At 66.2% G+C, this 19,987-nt stretch overlaps 4 protein-coding genes across 9 annotated transcripts; 2 read left to right on the top strand and 2 right to left on the bottom strand.

Moving 5' to 3' along the window:
• Positions 1-8: 8 nt before the first annotated feature.
• Positions 9-2,939, bottom strand: CATIP (ciliogenesis associated TTC17 interacting protein). 4 transcript variants are annotated; one of them, XM_064453308.1, is made up of 9 exons: positions 2,719-2,939; positions 2,336-2,548; positions 2,142-2,197; positions 1,758-1,844; positions 1,437-1,607; positions 1,146-1,270; positions 980-1,056; positions 786-874; positions 9-543 (listed from the first exon to the last, which is right to left on the bottom strand). In XM_064453308.1, exons 1-9 carry the CDS (start codon positions 2,792-2,794, stop codon positions 304-306), a joined length of 1,134 nt encoding a protein of 377 aa, XP_064309378.1. In that variant the 5' UTR covers positions 2,795-2,939; the 3' UTR covers positions 9-303. The 4 variants fall into 4 exon arrangements, with proteins under 4 accessions (XP_064309378.1, XP_064309377.1, XP_064309376.1 ...); XM_064453307.1 differs by having other exon boundaries at positions 1,437-1,844; XM_064453306.1 differs by having other exon boundaries at positions 980-1,270; positions 1,437-1,844.
• Positions 2,940-3,182: 243 nt separating this feature from the next.
• On the bottom strand, positions 3,183-15,184 carry PNKD (PNKD metallo-beta-lactamase domain containing). Of its 2 annotated transcripts, XM_064451330.1 has the most exons (10): positions 15,051-15,184; positions 14,475-14,694; positions 5,871-5,986; positions 5,552-5,664; positions 5,238-5,296; positions 5,005-5,097; positions 4,586-4,749; positions 4,387-4,473; positions 4,164-4,279; positions 3,183-3,966 (listed from the first exon to the last, which is right to left on the bottom strand). In XM_064451330.1, the coding sequence occupies exons 1-10, from the start codon at positions 15,076-15,078 to the stop codon at positions 3,793-3,795; spliced, it is 1,170 nt and encodes a 389-aa protein (XP_064307400.1). In that variant the 5' UTR covers positions 15,079-15,184; the 3' UTR covers positions 3,183-3,792. The 2 variants fall into 2 exon arrangements, with proteins under 2 accessions (XP_064307400.1, XP_064307399.1); XM_064451329.1 differs by lacking the exons at positions 14,475-14,694; positions 15,051-15,184 and adding an exon at positions 7,151-7,310.
• TMBIM1 (transmembrane BAX inhibitor motif containing 1) lies at positions 7,599-13,708 on the top strand. 2 transcript variants are annotated; one of them, XM_064451331.1, is made up of 12 exons: positions 7,599-7,778; positions 10,758-11,002; positions 11,107-11,189; positions 11,260-11,324; positions 11,457-11,510; positions 11,649-11,699; positions 11,877-11,916; positions 12,090-12,127; positions 12,318-12,405; positions 12,517-12,612; positions 12,892-12,945; positions 13,031-13,708. In XM_064451331.1, exons 2-12 carry the CDS (start codon positions 10,786-10,788, stop codon positions 13,172-13,174), a joined length of 930 nt encoding a protein of 309 aa, XP_064307401.1. In that variant the 5' UTR covers positions 7,599-7,778; positions 10,758-10,785; the 3' UTR covers positions 13,175-13,708. The 2 variants fall into 2 exon arrangements, with proteins under 2 accessions (XP_064307401.1, XP_064307402.1); XM_064451332.1 differs by lacking the exon at positions 7,599-7,778 and having other exon boundaries at positions 10,167-11,002.
• A 131-nt stretch (positions 15,185-15,315) lies between the features above and the next one.
• AAMP (angio associated migratory cell protein) lies at positions 15,316-19,623 on the top strand. The gene is made up of 11 exons (XM_064451327.1): positions 15,316-15,457; positions 15,773-15,925; positions 16,315-16,434; positions 16,591-16,730; positions 16,845-16,989; positions 17,147-17,230; positions 17,514-17,629; positions 17,979-18,082; positions 18,553-18,643; positions 18,925-19,079; positions 19,344-19,623. Exons 1-11 carry the CDS (start codon positions 15,370-15,372, stop codon positions 19,417-19,419), a joined length of 1,272 nt encoding a protein of 423 aa, XP_064307397.1. The 5' UTR covers positions 15,316-15,369; the 3' UTR covers positions 19,420-19,623.
• Positions 19,624-19,987: the final 364 nt, after the last annotated feature.

The following is a 19,987-nucleotide window of genomic DNA, read 5'->3' as shown; positions in this document are numbered from 1 at the left end:
TACTGGCTGCCTCTTCAGAGCACCCCTCTGCCACTGGGCTGTGCCCCACAGAGAAGTGGGCAGCAGAACTCTGCCCCCAGGGAGATGTGGGGCACCCCAGCACAGAGATGCAAGCCTGGCTCTGCTCCAGGGTTTGTCCCATAAGACTCCCACCCCAGGTGGGGGTTAGAACAGCAGGGAGGGGGACAGGACACCTGGGTCCCCCCCAAACTGGCATGGGGAGGGGGTCAGCATCCAACTCGGCCCTCACTGTGCCTCAGTTTCCCCAAAGCAAACGAGCCTGGACAGGCAGCGCTGGCAGCTTTATTCCCCATTAGCCAGAGGGTGGTGAGGCGAGGGGCTGGGGAGGGGGATGGCAGCCCCAGCAGAGGTGAAGGGGGTCCCAGTTGGCTGCTGGCGAGCAAAGGGAGCGAAGAATTGGGCAGCGAAGGAGACAGGGTCGCAGGGCTGCTGCAGGAGCAGGGCCTGGAGGAAGTCAGCCAGCAGCGCCCAGAGCTCGGGGTGCTGCTGGACATAGGCAGCATGGGACACTTGCAGCTCCTCCTGCGGCAGGTGGGCAGGGTGGTCACAGGTGCCAGTGTCCCCCGCCCTGAGCACTGATGTCCCCCCCACAGCCACCATGCTAGGGTGGGGGGACAGCATGCCTGTGTACTTTTCCACCCTTGAGGAGCTTGGGGTGTTGCTGGCCAGCCTGATCCCCACTGTGCTCCCTTGACACCCCACGGGAGACCCTGCTGGGGTGGCACAGCCCCATGTCCTCTTGTCCCCATGTCCCCCCACCTCACCTTTCTGTCCAGGAACCAGGAGTAGAGCTGAATGTCCTCCTCCCAGTCCAGGGACTGTTTGGGGAAGGGAGGCTGGGGCTCAACCCCACCTGGCAGCAGAAAGGCCCGGTAGGGCATTCTTCACTCGACTGCCAAAGAGCAGGCAGGAGCTGCCCACGCTGGGAGGCACGAGCCTGCCCTCGCCCCCCCAGTACCTGTCTTGCCAAGCACAGATTCATCCTGCAGAAGCACCAGCGTCGAGCAACCGACCTGTACCCGCTGGGCCAAACGCCTGTGGGGGAAAGAGCCAGTGACCCCCCTCCTGGGTCCCTGCCAGGCTGGCAGGGCTGGGGGTGCCCCTGCCCAGACCTCCACCCATACCCGCTGGGGAGGAAGCTGCTGTGCCAGACTGTGGAGATGCTCGTGCTGGTGTGCACAGCTCGCTCGATCACAAACACCTCCACCTCCGCTGAGCCCACTGCCTGCTGCTGGATGCCCAGGGCGCGCTGCGGGGGCATGGCGAGGGGTCACCCCTGTCCCTGGGCACCATGCCCATGTCCCCTCATGCTGTCATCCACACTCTGCTCACACCCACCTCCTACATCCCACCCTGGCACCCCCAACCTGACCCAGACTCCCCCATCCCATGGGCCCCCCTGGCCAGTGGCTCACATAGCTGGAGGTGCAGAGGTGGCCCTCAGTGTCGATGGCTGGGAAGATGAGGCTGGGGGGCACTGCTCGCTGGCGCGCCAGCACACGCAGCAGCAGGAGGCTGGCACCCTCCAGCAGCAGCCCCTGCAGCCCAGCTCGGCTGTAGGAGAAGCTCCAGGACTGTGGCTCTGCCTGTGGAGAGACCCGGCCACAGGGACAGCCACAGCCCCACCGTCCCTGGGGATGGCACCCCCCAGAGCCTGCAGCACCCCTGGGTGGGACAGGACAGCTGTGCCCCCTGCCCCACCGGGCAGAGGGGAGAGAGCCCTCACTCAGCCTCACCTCTCCCTCCTGGAGGGTCTTGGTGACAATCATCCCATGCTGGTGGCTCACCATGTGGGTTCTCCTCTCCGTGGGGTGTGCTCTGAGCTGCAGGAGGGGTGGGGGGCACAGGGTGGGGGGCAGAGCCAGGGCACACCCTCTCTGAGGTCGCAGGCCCCAGCACCCCTTTCAAACAGCTGCATTGTGGGAAACTCCCCACTCCAGCTGCCACCCAGAGTATGGGAAGGGGACTAGGCTGGTGGGACAGAACTGGTGTCCGAGCCAGGGAGGGGACACCAGGTTGCCCACAGCGACCTTGCACAGGGCACAGCTGCCAGGCGGGCATTGCCACAGGGCACACCCCAGGACATGGGGAAGGGGACTCGCCATCGCCACACCAGTCACCTCCAGGCGCTCCTGCTCCTCCTGCTCCAGGGTCTCCAGCTGAGGGGTCACATACGCTGGCAAAGCAGAGCCACGCTCAGCCACGCTGCTGGCACTGCAGCCGTGCCCCCCAGACCTGCCCTGGGGGCCGGTGGGACCGGGATGCTCCAGCCCTGGGTGGGTGGGGGGCACACCCCAAGCTGCTCCCGGCTCACCTTTGAGGGTGCTGGAGCAGGGCACGCCGTCCTGCCTGCTGCGGGAGCCGGCTTGCACCAGGAGGCAGGTCCGCACCGGCTCGCCCGCCCGCTCGTAAGGTGCCCGCCGGGCTGCCGCCCACCACTGGCCCCCTGCCTGGTCCCCCCGCTGGCCCCCCGCCGCCACCACCTCCAACGTCTCGGCGAACAGGCAGCGCTCCAGCTCCTCCGGCCCTGCCCGGAGGGACGGTCACCCCTGCCTCAGCTTCCCCGCACCGCGCCGGCCGGGCCGAGCCCCTCGCCGTACCGGCTCAGTCCCCCTCCTGCCGGACCCGGTGCCACCTCTGCACCGGGGACCCCCAGGGCGCGGCGTGGCGGACAAGGGGGAGGCCGGGGGCACCCACCGATGAGGCTCAGGAGCTGGGCGGCCGCCTCCGTGAGGGCTGGGGTCTCCTGCGGGCGCTCGGGAGCGGGCTCCATGCCTCGCCAGAGGCCTCCCGCTGCCGGACCCCTAGGTGAGGAGGCAGTGGGCGTCCCCCAAGCTCCGGTACACCCCCCTACGCCCACCTGTGTAACCCCGGTGGGGCGGGGGGCACAGTGACACCCCCCAGGTCCCTGCAGGCGCTCTCATCCTTCCCCACGGAACGCCCCGCACCCCCACGGAACCCCCAGCGGACCACCAACACCCACCCCAGCCCCCGCGGCGCCCCCGGACCTGCTCCAGGACCCCAACAACAGCGGTCTCCGTAGCAACGGTCCGGCCCCGCCTCTTAAAGGGACACCGGCGCCGCAAAGTGGTTTCGCGGGGCGGGGGGCGGGGGGGGGAGGGCCACCGGCCGAGGAGGGAAAGGGCCAAACAGGTACATAATCCGTGCCAGTCTTTTATTTGGCGGGTGGGGGTGGTGTGGGGGTCCAGTCCCCAGTACAGCAGCACTCCCCCACACCCCACTAGTGTGCCCCCAGTGTGTGTGCGTGGGGTGGGGCGGCTCTGGCACCAAGCTTGGGGTGCTGGAGGAGAGCCCGTTGCCTGGAGGTAGTACTGGGGCCCCTCCCTTGCTGGCTCCACCCCCCCACCCCTCAAAGGACGTGTACAGCACTGGGGGCTGCGAGGGGAAGGGGGCACTCCCTGAGTACTGGGGGGGGAGGGAAATTGGGGCTCCCAGAAAAACAGGGGGGTGTGGTGTGTGTGTTAGGAACAGCCCTTGGTGCAGTCCCTACAGCCCCAGCAGTGGGGTAGGGGGCTACAGACCCCCAGAAAGAGGATCAAGGTGCTTCTACATGACAGCTGGTGACCCCCAAGTTTTGGGGAGCAAAGGCTTATCACTTATGGGGTGCCTATATGGAGGGGTCCACTCTTCCCCCCCCAATCCTGCACCCCAGGAGGGAGATTCACAGCAAAACAAACCATATTGTCTCAAGTCTCCGGTGCCTGAGCAGCACCCAGCCCCATGGAAAAGGTGGGGTCTGGAGAGGGGAGTCTAGGTGGCTTTGTAGAGGTCCTTGCGCCTCCGCACCTCCTTGAGGACGCGGGCACGGAAGGCATCTGGGTGCTCCTCCTTGCCCTGCCGCAGCTCCAGCGCTGCCTGCAGCTCCGGCCGGTGGGTCCGCAGGAAGGGGTTGTAGGCCTGCTCCTCCCCCAGGGTGGAGGGGCACTGTGCGGGCAGCCACTCAGCCCCCCCGCTGGAGGCAGCACCCCCGGCAGGGAGCTGGGATCCCCCTCCAGCACCCCCTTACCCTATGGCACCCACCATGCAAGAGGGTGTCAGGCTGCAGCCCCATTGAGGATGGGGAACCCCATGAGGGGCTGGGGTTGGGGGGCTGCAGCCAGGGGGCCCCCCCCCAGCCTCACCGTGCTCCTCTTCTCCTGGCGCTGCTGCATTGCCCACTGCAGCTTCTGCTCCAGCGCAGGGTTGTCCAGCTCCAGGAGTCTGGCGAAGGTCAGGCACTCCAGCGCGTACTCGTGGCCTGTGGGCCCCTGTACCCCTTAGTATCACCCCTGCCTGGCTCCCCTGCTCGGCAGCAGCGGCTGGGGGGAACACCAGCAGATCTGCCCTGCTGTTGGGGACACTCACCCGGCCACAGCAGCGTTTCATCGCCCAAGCCCACGGCCATGTCCAGGGAGGCAAGCATGGTTTCAGGGGAGCCCTCAAACAGCCTGCCTGGATCCCCGCACAACTGCCCGTCATGGGAGGGAATTGGGGGGGGCCCAAGCCCTTCCCAGGGGGCCCAAGCCCTTCCCAGAGTGGGACCCCCCCAGCCACCCACACTCACCGCAGCCAGCGAGGAAGAGGAGGTCCCCAGAGAAGAGGCAGGAGGGGCCACCAAAGGGCCCCCCATCCAGCACGTACACCATATGCCCCACGGTGTGGCCAGGGGTGGCAAGTGCCTCGAAGGTCAGGCAGCCCACACTCACCTTCTCCCTGTCTGCAAGCGGGCTGCACCAGGAACAGGGGTGGACCGTCAGGGTGCCCCGCCCCAGCACCTCAAAACACCCACCTCCCCATACATCCCTTCCCTGGTGCACTAGTGTCATGAGTGTGCCAGATCTCTGCCCATGAAGGGGGCAACATGGTACTTGGGGGATGGACTGATGGGTGGGTGGGTGGTGAGGACGCAGACAGTGGTGGGTGGGGGTGAGGACCCCCCCGATTTACAGGGCTGATGGGGGGGATATGGGTTGCAGGACTTACTTGGTGAGCTCTGGGATGGAATCTAGAGCGCTGCCGTACACCTTGCAGGAGCTGTGCCGCTGGCGGAGCGCCGCGTTCCCCCCGCTGTGATCCCTGCGGACGGGGAGGTCAGCACCCCTACATGTATTCCCCTCGTGTCCCCCTGATGTGGGCTAGGGCTGGCTGGGGTTGCCTCAGCTGGGTCACCCTCCACAGCAGCCAGTGACCTGCCCAGGGCTGCTCTTGACTCTTACCAGTGTTTGTGGGTGCAGAATATGGCCTCCAGCACCACCCCTTCTTCTTCAATGGCAGCCTGGGAATGGGGGACACACAGAGAGATATTCAGGGTGAGCGGACACAGACCCTGAGTACCAGTTTCCCCCTAATGCCCCTCCAGCTCCCCAGGCACTGGATGAGCCCTGCTACTCTCCAATCTTGCCCCAGGCACTAAGGGCTGCAGATCAGGGGCAGATTTGCCCCCATCTGCCTCCCAAAAAGGCCAGACACATGCCACCCCCTCACCCGGGGACACCCAAACACCAGGTTGGGGAGGGCTACGGGGTCTCACCTGCACGGCCAGTGGGTCGGAGGGGTCGATGACGGCTGCCTGGCCAGAGCCAGTGTCAATGACCAGGTAGCTGTAGTTGTTAGAGAGCACGGGAATGGGCAGGATCTTCACTCCTGGGGGACAGACAGACAGACATCAGGGCACAACCCCCCTCCCGGGGAGACAGTGGGAGGCCCAGGCCAAACTCCCCACATCTTAAATCAAATTCTCAGTTAAACACGCTTCAGGCAGTTTGGCAATGGCAACCCCTCCCCACCCCAAAGTGCCAGTGTTGGCGGACACGACAGGGCCACTGTGGGGGGGGCTCGCCAGGACTCACCGAGGAAGCAGCGGGGCTGGGGCATGGAGTGGCCGTGCGGGTACCGCTCCCGGGCCTTCTTCACCTGCCGCTGGTAGAAGAGGTAGCCCAGCCGTGTGTGGGCATACAGGCTGTACCTGGGGAGGGCAGACAGCCCCTGGCGTTAACCCTCAGCCACCCCAAGGAGCCCACTTGGGGAGGGGGCTGCTGCCAGGGCCTAGACCCCCACGGGGGGCACATACAGGGTCACTTTTCCACATGAGGGGGCTGGAGGTGGCACCCCCCACCAATCCCCTGCCCCAGATCTGCAGCGAGGGCAGAATCGGTTCCCCAGGCAGATCCCCCCCCTTGAGCTGTTCCGGGCAGCAAGGACTGGGCAGGGGAATCACTGCAGAGGTGTCCATCTGTCCACTGTGAGGGTCTGCTCTCTGGGAAGGGCTGGAGCCCCAGGGCTTTGCCAGCAGCAGCACTTGGGCTGCCGGGGCTTTCCCGTGCCCAGGCTCACCCCACTCCCGGTGCCTACCCTGGATGCCACGACCCCAGGAAAAAGGGAAGTGGGGGACAGAGTGGGTGAGGGAAAGGGAAGCAAGAAATGCCCCTGCGGTCCATCCCATGCAGGGGTGCAAGAGATACAGGCTGGGGGGCTCAGGGGGGACCCCTCCATTTATAAGGCAGCGTTTTGGGGCTGGGGACTGGTGCCATGAAGGCCATGCAAAGACCCTGGTCGAAAAGCCCACCCCCGGGCTAAAGGCATCCCCCTGGATAGTTACATCCACCACGCCGGCACCGGTGGGTACACCGGGGTGGGATCCTGGCAGGTGCCGGGGGTCCCCGTTATCTGTGGGGGGTCGGAGCCCGAAGCCGGGGCGCGGGGTGTCCTGCCAGCGCCGGGCAGCAGGGTCACGGCCGGGGCACCGGCGTGGGTTAATGATTAGACCCGAGGGAAGGAGCCCCGGGGCGGGGGTGTGTGCCAGATCCGAGGGTGGCCGTCGCCGTGCCGGGGGAGCCGGTGGCTGATTCCCGGCCCTGCGAAGCTCCCCCGGTAGGCGGGCTGACACCGCCTGCCCTCGCCCCCCGCGGCCCGGGCGGGCTGAGCACCCGTGGGGGGCTCTGTGTCCCCCGCAAAGCCCCAGCCCGGCCTCCCCGCGGAGCGGGGCAGCAGCACGCTGGGCCGGCCCCGGTCCCTCCCCGCGGAGCTCGGCACAGGCGGGAGAAGACGGACCCTTCCCGCCGGAGGCCGAACAAAGGCGGGCGGCGGTGGCTCCGTCCCGGCGGGGGTTACCGGAGCGGCGGACACTCACCCCACGCGGAACAGCAGCGGACCAGCGAGGGCCATGAGGGCGGCGGCGAGGCGGCGGAGGGGGGGCATGCGGCGTTGCAAGCAGGCGGCCCCCAGCCCGCAGACACCGTCCCCCGCGCCCCTGGGCCATGCCGGCACGGCCACGCCTCCCCCGCCACGCGCGTCACGCCACCGCCCCGTCCACCACCGACCCCTCCCGCCGCGCCCCCTGCTTGTGACGTCGCGTCACTGCCGCGGGAACCGAGGGGGCGACACATCCACCGACCGCGTCACCGGCGGAGAGGACGGGATTCCCACCCCCCCCCCCCATCGCCGCAAAGGGTGTCCCCCCCCCAGCTGACGTCACTGCGTGGAGAAGGGGGTCCCTGAGTGACGTCAGAGCCGGCAGGAAGGAGGTCCCGGCGGGGGCGTGAGGGAGGGCGGCTGGGACCCCCGCGTTGGGCGGGCGGGGGTCGGGGGGGGTCCGTCCCGGGGAGCACGAGGGGAGGCCGCACCCACCCGGCTCTCCGACCCCACGGGGCGCAGCGGGGCGGAGCCGCCGCGGGGGGGGGGCGGGCGGTGCCTCTCCCACCCCGGCCGCCCCGTCCTGTCCGGTCGCGGTCGCAGCCCGGCGGAGCAACGCGCAGCAGGTAGGGGTTGCCCGGCCCGGCCCCGCTCAGCGCCCCTCACCCCCGATCGCGCTTCCCGCGTGGGGCCGCTGATAAGGGTGGGGAACGGAGACACCCCCCTCCCTCCCCGCCGTCCCCCCCGCCCTCGCCCCCCCCTCCAAACCCCCTGTCACGGCCCCCTTCCGGTGCCACGGCGGGCGGGGGGGTGTCCCAGCGCTGGACAGAGCGTCCCGGGGGGCGGCGGGGACCAGGCGAGGGTGGGAGGCCGGTCCCTGACCCGCGGGGACACGCTGCGATCCCCCCCCCGCACCCTCATCCCCGGGGCGGGTCGGGACACGTCGGGTCGAGGTCCGGCGCGCCGGAGGGAGCGGGGCGGAGCGGGGTCCCACGGGCAGGGACGCGGTGGGACAGGATCCCCACAGGCGGGACCCCGCTGTAGGGCTGGTGTTGTTTTCTGGGATCGCGTGGGGGGAAATCGGGGCGTGGCGTGGGGTGTTTCGGGGGGGGCACCATCCGCTGTGCTATGGGGGGTGTCCCCACGGACTCCCTGGGGTGTCTCAGGAGGTGGGGGCACGGGTCTGTGCCCGGCACCGTGGGGGGTGTGTGGGGACCGGCTCTGCGTGGCGTGGGGGCGCCTGGGCTTGGGCACAGGAGGGCATCTCTGTCACACGCCGCTGCCCCCGGGAAGGAGGCTGGGGGGGACGGCCGTGCTGAGCTCTTGCAAACTCGTGTCGTGTGTGAGGGGCGTGGGGCAGGAAGTGGGGTGGGACAGCGGGGGACCCCGGCCTGGGTGGGCCCCGGCATGAGCCCCGCTGGGCTGGGCTGGGCTGAGCCAGGTCCAGCTCTGTTGTGCTGTGTTGCTACCGAGCCGTGCTGTGCCCGTGTGGAGGAGCTGTGCCGTACCGGGCTGTGCCGTGCCCTCCCCGGCTGTGCCATCCCGTACCAAGCCGTGCCGTATCGGTGGGAGCTTCCAGGCTCTTCTGGGAAGTCAGATGCTTTCCAGGCAGCCTCACCGTAGGGAGCCATGGGGAAAGTGGGGAGCCCTGGCCCCCACCCTAAACCCTGGTACGCACCCGCAAGGTGGCCCTTGGCACCCCAGGGTCCCTGCGGAGCTGGTGGCGGGGCCTGAGCCCATCAGAAGTGCTGGGGTGGCCTGTGGGGCCTCTGCCTGGTACCACCCACAGGGCTGTGACGGGGGTGCTGGCTGCCTGCGCCCCAGGTCCCCGCCATGTGCACCTTATCTCTGCTGAGTCACGGTGCCAGTACAAAACAGCGCCTGTCCCTGGGGACGGCGTGTCGTGCCGGGGCCACCGAGCTGGCCAGTGTGGCCCTGTGGCCAGGGACATCTGGTTTCGGGGCCCCACTGTGCCGCAGCCTATGAAGGGTGCAGAGTGTCATCTGCCTCCCTGGGTGCGGCGGCCGCAGGGACCCGTCAAGCTGGTTCCTTCCCTGTCCCCTAGGCCACCATGCTGGGTTGGGAACCAGAGGGGCTGGGGCAGCTGGGGGACCCCTGCCACGGGGTGCTGGCCATGGGCACAGGGTGGGACCCCCGGATACACCCTGCTTTCTCCAGATGTCTGGGCTCCCTCCTGGGAACTCCAGTTCCCCCTATCTGGGTGCCTGTCACGGGTGTTCCTGGGGTCAGGCTCCTATTTTGGGCCCTTCCCTGGGCCCGCAGACGAGGCGCTGCCAGGGGGCACCAGTTGCTTTTTGGGATCCTGCAGAGCAGCGAAAGTGAAACTTCCCGGCCGGGCGGTCGCTGCCACGCTGGTTATTTTTGGCGCCACCGTCATCGCGATGGCAAAGGGTGGTGCAGCCGCGGCAGCTCTGCCGCGGCTGGGACAGACAGACGGCAGGAGGGATGAAGGGACTGAGCTGAGCTGCTCCCCCTGGCCTGGCACGGCTGGCCTGGGTGTGCCCACCCGGCACTGCTGCCCACCCAGCCCGGCCGCGGGAAGCACTGGTGTCATGCTGGAGGAAGCACCCGGTCCCCTCCCAGCCAGGTCCCTGTTGGGGTCAGATCCCAGTCCCTTCCCAGGGGTGGTCCCAGGGTCACGTCACTGCTGTGGGCAGGGGAGGCGTGGAGGTCCTGGCATCTGCCTGGGGCTCGGGGTGGGTGTCCCCTGGTGCCAGCACTGTGGGGTGGCAGGTGGGTAAAGGCCTGGCAGCAGCTTCTGGCAGCACCATTGTTTTCCTGGCCTTGGAGATCCTGTCTTCCTCCTCCTCCTTCTTCTCCTTCTCCTCCTCCTGGGGCCAAGCCCAGCAGCTGGCTGTGGGCCCGGGCTGGCTGCTCACAGCTGCCGGGGACTCTGCAAGGGGGCCTGGCATGGCCAGGGAGGGGAGCTCAGCCCCAGAGGGTTCCTGGCTCCCCTCCCCGGGGAGGTGACACAGTGGCACTTGTTCCTATAACTCCCTGGGGGACTTAGGAGTTCTGGAGCCCCTGCGTGACCCACTGGGCTTCTGGGTGGGGGCCAACCCCGAAATGGGGGGAGGGGGCAGTGGTGTTTGCATGGGTGGGATCAGGACCAGGCGCTGTGTCTCCATCCCAGACAGCGGGCAGGGTGATGCTTTTTGGCCCCAGGTGGTGCCACCAGGAGCCAGAGGTCAGCCAGGGAGCAGGGGGGTGCTCCCTGCCCGCCGGTGGTGGCAGGGTGGCCTCCAGAGGCCAGAGAGGTCATGTCCCCACCGTGGCTTGACTCAGTGCGTGGCCATGCCCTGCTCACGGCTGGCCACTGACGCAGGTGCTGGGGACTCAGGGTGCAGGAATGCGGGTGGCCCTGGCCGAGGGACAGTGGGGACGTCCCTCACCTCTCATTGACTTGCTGGCATTGAGGCCAGCTTGTCCTTATTAATTAGAAGGCACTATTAAAGTGGGAGGGTGAGGTTTTGCAGCTCTGCTGTCCCCTGTGTCCCTGCACCTGCGGCTCCCCTCACCTGGGACACGTCCTGCTCGGGGAGGGGGACCTGTGCTGGCAAACCCCCATCTTCTCTCCCCTCCAGGTGCCTGTGGAAGACGCAGGGAACTGGCATGGCGCAGCCCAGTGCACCCCCCCTCTATGATGACAAGAACCCCCTGTACCCCCCGCCCCCAGGGGGGTACCCCCAGCCCCCCCACTATGCCAGGGGGTACCCGCAGCCTGAGGGATACCCTGCAGCAGGGGGGTATGCACAGCCAGGGGGGTATCCAGCAGCAGGGGGATACCCCCAGCCAGGGGTGGCCATGCCCACCATGCCTGTTCGGTTTGGTAAGTGGGGGCACTTTGGGGTTGTTTGGGGGGGGCCACTAATAATGGGGGCTATGGGGGGGCTGCGCAGCCCACCCTGGTACTGAGGGGTGTCCCCAATGCAGGTGCTGATGGCATCGGGGACGGTTCCCCCTTCCAATCGTCTGACTGGGACGACAGGAAAGTCCGGCACACCTTCATCCGCAAGGTGAGTCCTGGGGGGATGGGGGCAGCTGTCGGGGTGGGGGGCCAGATGCTGACCTCCCTGTCTCTCGCAGGTCTATGCCATCATCTCCCTGCAGCTGCTGATGACAGTGGGGATCATTGCTGTGTTCACCTTTGTGTGAGTGGAGGGTCCCTCCTTAGCATTGCCCTGAAAAATGGGGGAGCCTGGCCCCATGTCCCATGGGGGGGATCCCAAGGGGACAGTAGTTGCTGTTCCCTCTCCCTCACATTCATCACTCCTGTCCTGCAGCTCCCCAGTCCACACCTTCGTCCGGAAGAATGTCGCTGTCTACTATGCCTCATAGTGAGTAGGTGGTCCGCTGGCTCATCCCTGTCCCAGGGTGCCCTCTGGCAGCTGGCACCCCACAACCACAGCCTCCCAGCCTGGGGGGTGTCCTGGTGGGGGGGTTGCAGGGCTGACACCCGCTGTCTCTCTCTGCAGTGCCGTGTTCCTGGTGACCTACTTGGTGCTGGTCTGCTGCCAGGGTCCCCGGTGAGTCGCTGATGGCTGGGACCCCCCGGGGCGGGGGGTGTGTGGATATGGGGGGGGCAGATCTCCAGGGCATCTGGAGGGGGGTCCCTGCCTGGGGCTGCCCCTGAGGGGTGGGGACCAGGGGGACATGACATAGCCGCTGTCACCAGTTCATCTCTCTCCTCGTTTCATCCCCAGGAGACGCTTCCCCTGGAACATCATCCTGTTGAGCATCTTTGTGAGTGGGCTGGGGCCGGGGGGAGGATCTGGTGATGCCCCCATAGCACCCCAGCTCCCCAGGCGGGCTGGGAGGGATAGGGGGACACATGAGCAGGTGTGGGGCAGCCAGGAGCTGCTGCCCCTCCATGGTGCCGCTCGCCCCACTGAGCCCACCATTCTCCTCTTCCGCAGACGCTGGCCATGGGGCTGATGACAGGGACAATCGCCAGGTATGCCCCAGGGACCCTGTGGTGACATACAGCCAGCTCAAACAAGAAGCTGCTGGGAGCCAGGGGACACCCTGGGCTCGAGGGCAGCAGGGACCCTGCCTGGGATTGGGGCCAGGGGGGGTGTCACCAACATCCCCTGGCAGGGGGATGCTGAAGTGTGGGGTGACTCTGGTGTCCCCTCTGTCCGCAGCATGTACCAGACCAGTGCTGTCCTCATCGCCATGCTCATCACTGCCATCGTGGCCATTGTTGTCACCATCTTCTGCTTCCAGACCAAGGCAAGTAGGGGGACATGCCCTGCCCTGCCCTGAGCGGGGGTTAGGCGTGGGGACCAAGCAGTGGGGACACCCTGGGTTCTCTGGTGACATAGGTGTGTCCCGCTTTGGCAGGTTGATTTTACGTCATGTCCAGGGCTCTTCTGTGTGCTCGGCATCGTGGTCATGGTGACTGGGATTGTCACTGCCATTGTCCTCTCCTTCAAATATGTGAGTGGGGGGAGAGAGGGGCTGTGGGGTGCTACAGGTGTGCCTGGTTGGGTGTCGCCAGGGGTGGTACAAGCAGTGGGGTTTGGGTGGTCCCCCTTTGCCAGGAAGCAGGGTGTGGTGCTGGCCACGGCAAAGGCAGCTTGCCTGGAGGGAGACAGTGCGTCAGCGTCAGCATCAGCAGCGTCTCCTTGGGAGCAGGGTGCGGGCAGGACGTGTCCTGCCTTGCCTGCTGCCTGCCAGCACCCATCTCACCCTGCCCGTGTTCCCTTCTCCGCGCAGGTCCCCTGGCTCCATATGCTGTATGCGGCCATTGGCGCCATTGCCTTCACCCTGGTGAGTTGACGGCTGGGGTGGGCAGATGGTGTCAGGCAGGGACCCCGGGGGAGGATACCCTGCCTGATGCCCTCTGCCCCCGCAGTTCCTTGCCTATGACACCCAACTTGTGCTGGGGAACAGGAAGAACACGCTGAGCCCCGAGGAATATATCTATGGTGCCCTCACCATCTACACTGACATCGTCTACATCTTCACCTTCATCCTGCAAATTGTGGGCCGGGATTAGCCCCAGGACCCTTCCTGTCCCCTGCCCTGCTCCCCCTAACCCCCTCTTCTGGCCTCTCTACAGGATATGGTGACTTACCATGACTCCTAATGCTTCAGCATCCCTACCCGTAGGCTGATAAGGGCTTCCCTTGATCACCCCCCACAAGCCTCCAGGGGTGGTGGTGGGGGGTACCAGCCACCGGTGTTTGGGCAGTGCCTGGCCTTGGCTCTGCTCACCGAGGCTGTGCCAGTAGTGCCGAGCTGGCAGCAGAGTGCCATGGTCCTGCCTGGGCATGGGGAGCTGGCAGCAGCCACTGGGATTGTGCTGGGATTTTTTTGGCAGAGCCGGGTCAGTGTCATTCACTTGGTGCCTTAAATGTGGCTCCGGCCGTGCCCCCCCACCCAGCTGTGGCAGCGCCCAGTGCAGGTAGGGGGGGATCAGCTGGGACCCCTGTGGTGGAACTCATGGCAGAGCTCACGTTACATAGGCCCCACAGCCATGGATGTGGGCAAAGTTGCACTTGCTAAATAAAACACTCTAATTTTCCAGATAGTCCCAGTCTTACTGGTGTGGTAACTCCCCGGAAAAACCTCTGGGCAGCCTCAGCGGTGGCTGCAGCCCAGGGCAGTGCAAACCCTGCTTTGGGGCGGAAAATAAAGGTTGAGGTGCTCCAGGCTTGGCCTCCCTGCCCTGCCTGAATCCCTCCACCCTTGTGGGCAGAACCCTGGCTAGAGAGCAGCTGGGCCTCCCCCACGGTGGTGGCAAGCAGAGCCTGGGGCCAAACGCTGACGGAGTGACTGCAGTGGCACTGAGCCATTCCACTCACCAGGGATGAGGTTTATTTGTCTCTATCCAGCCCCATGACCACCCCACAGGCCGGACAGGGAGGGCAGGTGGCACGTGTCCCTCAGGGCTGGTGTCCCCATGGCCAGTCCCTTCAAGGTGCCACAGTGCCAGGCTGGGGGCAGGGGGGTAGCCTGGCTATGCCCCCCTGGCCACTCTTCTGTATCGCTCCGTCTCGTACTCGCCCTGGTTGGCTTCCATCATCTTCCGTCGGATTTTCAGCTGCTCCAGCCGGTTTTTGTCCACTTCTCGCTTGGCCAGGAGGAAGAGGATGATGCTGGAGGGCAATCCGATGGCCCTGCAGGACAGGCGGTGGGCAGGAGCTGGAGAGAGCCGGCGGGGGAAGAAGGGCCCTGTGCCACCCTGGGGTGGCATGGACACCCCCCCGCTCCGCGCTGCTGCCCCTCGGGACCCCCGGTCCCACCCCAGGCCCCAGAGAGCAGCGGAGCCTCCCAGTGCCACCCGAGCCACTCACCAGGCCACCCCCACGGGCTTCATCGGGTTCTTGCCCTTCTTGCGCGTGGGGATGTACTCCACCCCCTCGGGGAGCCCCCCGCCACCTGGCTCCGGGCCGGCCCGCGGCCCCGCTGGCGCTGGCCGGTGGCAGCTCTGCCCGAGGAGCCGTGTGCCCGGCGGGCTCAGCCGCCCCCAGGGCCTGCCGTTACTCGCCGCCGGTCCTGCAGCCGCCAGCAGCCCTGCGGGGAGAGAGGCGTTAGGAAGGGGCGGCCATGGGGCAGCGTGCGGGCGGCCAGGCCCCAGCCGCCTGAGGGTCCTGCCCTGACCTTACTCCTGCCCCTGGCCGTACCCCTGCTCTGCCCTTGTCCCGCCGGCAGGGGGAGCTCGAGGGAGGGGAGGCCTGGGCCCTGCGGGACGGGGCCAAGGCCGACGGGCGTGGCCGAGGCGCCAGGGGCGTGGCTCTAAGCCCTCTGCCCAGGCGGGCGGGGGCGGAGGCCGGGGGGTGCATGTCGGCGGGGCCGTGCAGCGAGGGCGGCGGTGGGACGCTCCCGCTCCCCCCGCCCCGGGGCCGCCCTCTCCGCCCGCCCGTCGTTACCCCGCAGTCTGCCGAGCGCCGCCGCCATGGTGGGCCGTGCCGGTGCGCCGCAGCCCCGCTGCACGCCGGGAGATGCAGTCCGTGGCGGGGGCGGGCTGCCGGGGGGCGGCGCTGGCCAGGCCGCGCGTCGGAAACTACAGCTCCCAGAGAGCACCGCGCGGGCGGGGCCGGCCTACCCCGCTGGCGGAATAGGGCGGGGTCCGGGTGAGGACGCGGGTCAGGGTTGGCTGATGCTGGGAGGGCGGCAGGCTGGGATTGGTCAGGGCGGGGCGAACGGCGGAAGCGGCGGCGGCGGGGTGGGGTGCGCGGGTAGGCCGGCATGGAGCCCGCCGAGGGCCCGGGGGCGCTGGGCTTCCACGGCGACGAGGAGATCATCGAGGTGGTGGAGCTGGGCCCGCCCGGGCCGGGTGAGACGGGGCGCCGCGCACCGGGCAGGGCCCGCGGGGGTTCCAGCCTCCCCCCGGGGCAACAGCGGCCCCGCTCCACCCCAGTGCCAGCCCCGGGACCGGCCCGTTTCCCCCCGCTCCGGGCCTTCGGCCTCTCCCCACCCCCCGCTCCGGGTGTCCCGGCCGCGCTGGCACCGGGACCGCGCGTTGTGTCCTCCCCACTCCTCTGCCCCGTCCCCCGGGACCCCCCAGTTCCCCCCTAGGACCCCCCGTGCCCGCCGCCGCCTGCCCTGGGAGGTCAAGGCCGCCGCAGCCTCTGACTTTCGTCCCCCGCAGATGACTTGGCCGAGGAGATGGAGGACGTGGATTTTGACGACGGGGGAGAGGAAGAGCCAGACGCTGAGGCTTGGGAGACGGAGGATGACGAGGGGGTGGAGGATGGCATGGAGGCGCAGGACGACAGCGAGGTCACGTTCTCCCTCCACTCAGGTGAGTGGTGGGCACGGGCAGCGGCAGCCAGGGTCCCTCTTGGGACCTGCTCCCACCCTGGCTGTCCCCAGAGGAAGGGCTGCCGGCGTGTAGCTGTTCCCGGGGTGGCCGTCACGACTCAGGGCTGCAATGCTTTGGGGCTTTGCTCGTTTCTAACTTAAGCTCTGGTAGAGATGCCCTTCGAGCCTCCTACTATGGTAGCTCGCCCTGAGCTTGGCAGACAGCCTGTGCTGCTCTTCCCCCACGGGAAGAATAGATTCACCCTGGTTTGGGCTGGGAATTCAGCTCACTGACATCCCACCCAGACCAGCATTTGGACCCCCAGGGCATATTGGGTGGTGCGTGAGCTGCGCCAGAGCCATGTAGCCTCTCTCTTATCTTCTGTGAAGCTTCTGTTTTCTGCGTGAGCCTTGACCCCAAGACCAACACGCTGGCGGTGACGGGCGGGGAGGACGACAAGGCCTTTGTGTGGCGTGTGAGCGATGGAGAGCTTCTGTTCGAATGCTCAGGTGAGGTGCTTGAGGCTGTCCAAGTGAGCGGCCGTGTCCCTTCCTAGCCATGTGTCTCTCGATGTGGTCTTCCCCAGCTGATGATCTGCTGGAGCCGGGCTCCTGACCGTCCTCCAGAGCTCAGCCTGAGTGGTCTCTGTCCCCTGACATTTGTAGGACACAAGGACTCGGTCACCTGTGCTGGCTTCAGTCATGACTCCGTGTTTGTGGCCACGGGTGACATGTCTGGGCTTATAAAAGTGTGGCGGGTGGACACCAAGGAAGAAGTGTGGTCTTTCGAGGTGGGGGACTTGGAGGTGAGTGGCAGGACCCCTGGGGCTGTGAGGGGCTCATGGGCTGGCAGCTGGGACTCGGCTGGGTGGTGGGGGGCTGCCACCCCCGTGACACTGCCTGTCCGTGTCTGTGCCCAGTGGCTGGAGTGGCACCCTCAAGCCCATGTCCTTCTGGTGGGCACGGCTGATGGCAACTCCTGGATGTGGAAGATCCCCAGCGGAGACTGCAAAACCTTCCAGGGCCCTGCGTGCCCGGCCACATGTGGCAGGATCCTGCCTGATGGTGAGGCACAGGGTCTGTCTGGGGCGGGGAGTGCCAGCAGCTCTGTGACAGATACCGCTGCCATCATCTGCCCTCCTGCTTCTGCCAGTCTATGCTGAGCAGGGGGTGAAGGGATGAGGACAGCTCTTGCTCTATCTGCTGGCTCTGTCTCACCCAGGGAAGCGAGCGGTGGTGGGGTACGAGGACGGGAGCTTGCGCATCTGGGACCTGAAGCAGGGAACCTCGCTGCATGTCCTGAAAGGTAGGGAAGAGGTTAATCACCTGGGGTGCTCCTAACTGGGGAATAGCCCCTTCCAGTGGGCTCTGACCTCTGCCTGGGTGGAGAGGTGGAACCCTCCGAGGCCAGAGGCTGCTGGAGGGAGCTTGGCGCTGGGTTTCTCTATCCCCACAGGTGGCTGCTCCTTGCCACTGGGGTGCTGGCAGAGCCAGGCGAGGTGGAGGCTGCAGGAGGGTGGGTTTTGAGGCCCATCAGGTCTCTGCGGGGAGGACACACGGTGCTCATGCCTCTCCTGCTCGCCCCCCAGGCCAGGATGGCCACCAGGACCCCTTGACGTGTGTGGCCAGCAACCAGGACGGCAGTTTGATCATGACGGGTTCTGTGGACTGTCAAGCTAAGCTGGTTAACTCTGCCACGGGCAAGGTGGGTCCCTGTGGGCGGGGACAGAGCCAGGAGCCCCGGGGGACTGGCCGGGTGGGTCAGGGCTCTGCCGGCCCTGAACAGGCCGTGGTGGTCACCGGCGACCATCAGGAGGCGCCCTCGGCCAACACAACTGCTTCCTTCTAGAGGCCCTGGTGGAACCCGGGGCTGGTCCCGCTGGGCTGGTAGAAGGACGTTCCCTCCCTTGTTTGCTCCGAGGAGCTGAGGTTTAGGGGTTGGGCCGTGGTGTCCAGGGGGTGTAGGCTCGATCCTGGGTAAGGAAGGGGATCTCGGTGCGACTGGGGGTCCCCTTCCCCTCCCCTCAAGGACTAGTCAGCCTTCCTCCACCCAGGTGGTGTGTGTGTTCAAGATGGACAGTGTGGCTCCCAAGGCCCCCACCGGCGAGGGCGAGGAGGCAGAGTCCAACTCAGTGGAGTCGCTGGGCTTCTGTAACGTGTGAGTGTGGGGACAGCCTGTCTTCAGCACTACATCTTTCTGGGGTTGTTACAAACAGATCCATTTCCACCCTGTGTGCTCATTCTGCTGTGCTTCTCTCACCTCCGTCCTCCCCAGCTGGCTGTAGCGATCCCGGGTCACTTGGGTGTGACATGGACAACAAGGTACACCAGCTGCTCAGTCTTCCCTGCAACCTGCTGGGTTTCTGGTCTGATGGACCAGTGTTTGGCCAGGCTACCCTCCAGACCTGGCTGCTGCGGCTCTCTCCTGCCAGGACATTGTCTTCTCTGTTGTGAACCTTGGGCTGGTTGCCAACTCTTGCTGTGTTTCATGGCTCTGGCCATCGGGCTGTCCCTCAGCTTCTGCATACACTATAGCCTTCAGCATAGGGGTTGCCTTCCACCTTGAGCCTTCACATACTTCCGTCTGCTTCCCCCACGGCCACATAATGCCTGTTCCCCTCTCTGCAGGATGCCACTGGCTGCTGTGGGCTACCTGGATGGCACACTGGCTATCTACGACCTCTCCACACAGAACCTGAGGCATAAGTGCCAACATGAGGTACTACCCCCTCTCCTAGGCCTGGTGGGGGAGGTCCTTAGGCCCATCTGAGACCTCCCTTGGAGCCCAGGGGCTTTCCTGGTGCCATTTCCCAATTTGTGCTTCTCCCTCAGCCCCTTGGCCTTCCCCAAAGGCAGCTGCAGTCCCTGCAGAGAGGATGTGCTCCCTAGCTCGGCCCTGGGGGCTGGCTCTCCCAGCTGCAGGGGTGGGGGGGCACATGGGGGGAGCTGAGACTTGCTGGGGGTCCCCAGTGCTCACCCTGTGGCCTGCCCCTGCCCCAGTCGGGGATCGTGCAGTTGCTGTGGGAGGAGAGCTCGGCCGTGGTGTACACCTGCAGCCTGGATGGGGCCGTGCGGCTCTGGGACGCCCGCTCGGGGAAGATGATCAGCGAGTACCGAGGGCACTCAGCTGAAATCCTTGACTTCGCCGTCAACAAGTGAGCAGGGAACACCCAGACCCCTTCCCTGATGGGTGGAGGGACCAGGGGTGGCAGGGACTTCCAGCCTCAGGAGCTTGCATAAGAAGCTGTCACTCCTTTGGGTGCCCCTGGGGTCTCCTCCCAAGTGGGAGGACAGACCCACATCCCTGCTGAGACTTGAGGGTCTCAAGGGGGAGGGGGGCAGATCAGAGCTGGTCTAGTGTGTTGGTGAGGGATGCCCACAGGCCCCAGCCCCATCTCTGAGCCCTGTCTCCCCCCCAGGGATGCCTCCATTGTGGTGACGACTTCTGGTGACCACCAAGCCAAAGTGTTCTGCGTCCAGCGCCCTGATCGCTAGGAACCGTGCTGAGGGATGGCATCCTGACTCTGCCAGGAGGCTCGTGTACAGAAGGTTGAGGGAGATGGGTTTCGCCACCCTTTGCCAGTGCGTGCTTTGTAATTTTTCCAGCCTGCCCTGCTTTGCCCTCACCATCTGGGGGCTAAGCCTGGAGTTTTGTATGAAAATGTCTTTTAAGTACATAAATTATTTCACTTAACTGGATGCCATCTACTCTCCTTGTTGTGGGGAGGATGACCTGGTGAGCCGTGCTCCCTCCCTTCTCTGGGACCTCCCCAGCATCCAACCCTAGCCTGAGCATCAATGGCAGACAGTTTTATGCTGGTCAGGGTGGAGGAGGGGATCCCCACCCTGGCTCTCCCTGTTAGGGGGAATGAGGGGTTCAGGGCAGGAGAAGTCTGCTCTGTGCAGCCCAGGAGTTCCCTGACACAACAGGATACTCTAGACCTGGGCACAGCACCCCCACTTCAGCCCCCAAGACAGAGACCACCAGAAGTAATTTGCTCCAGGATACAGTAACTACTCCTTTGTGCCTGTGACCCAAAACACCCCTTCCAGGGCAAGGCTA

Source organism: Phalacrocorax carbo, chromosome 5, assembly GCF_963921805.1.
Source record: "Phalacrocorax carbo chromosome 5, bPhaCar2.1, whole genome shotgun sequence".
Taxonomy (NCBI): domain Eukaryota; kingdom Metazoa; phylum Chordata; class Aves; order Suliformes; family Phalacrocoracidae; genus Phalacrocorax; species Phalacrocorax carbo.
This window is presented reverse-complemented; position numbering and strand designations above follow the sequence as displayed.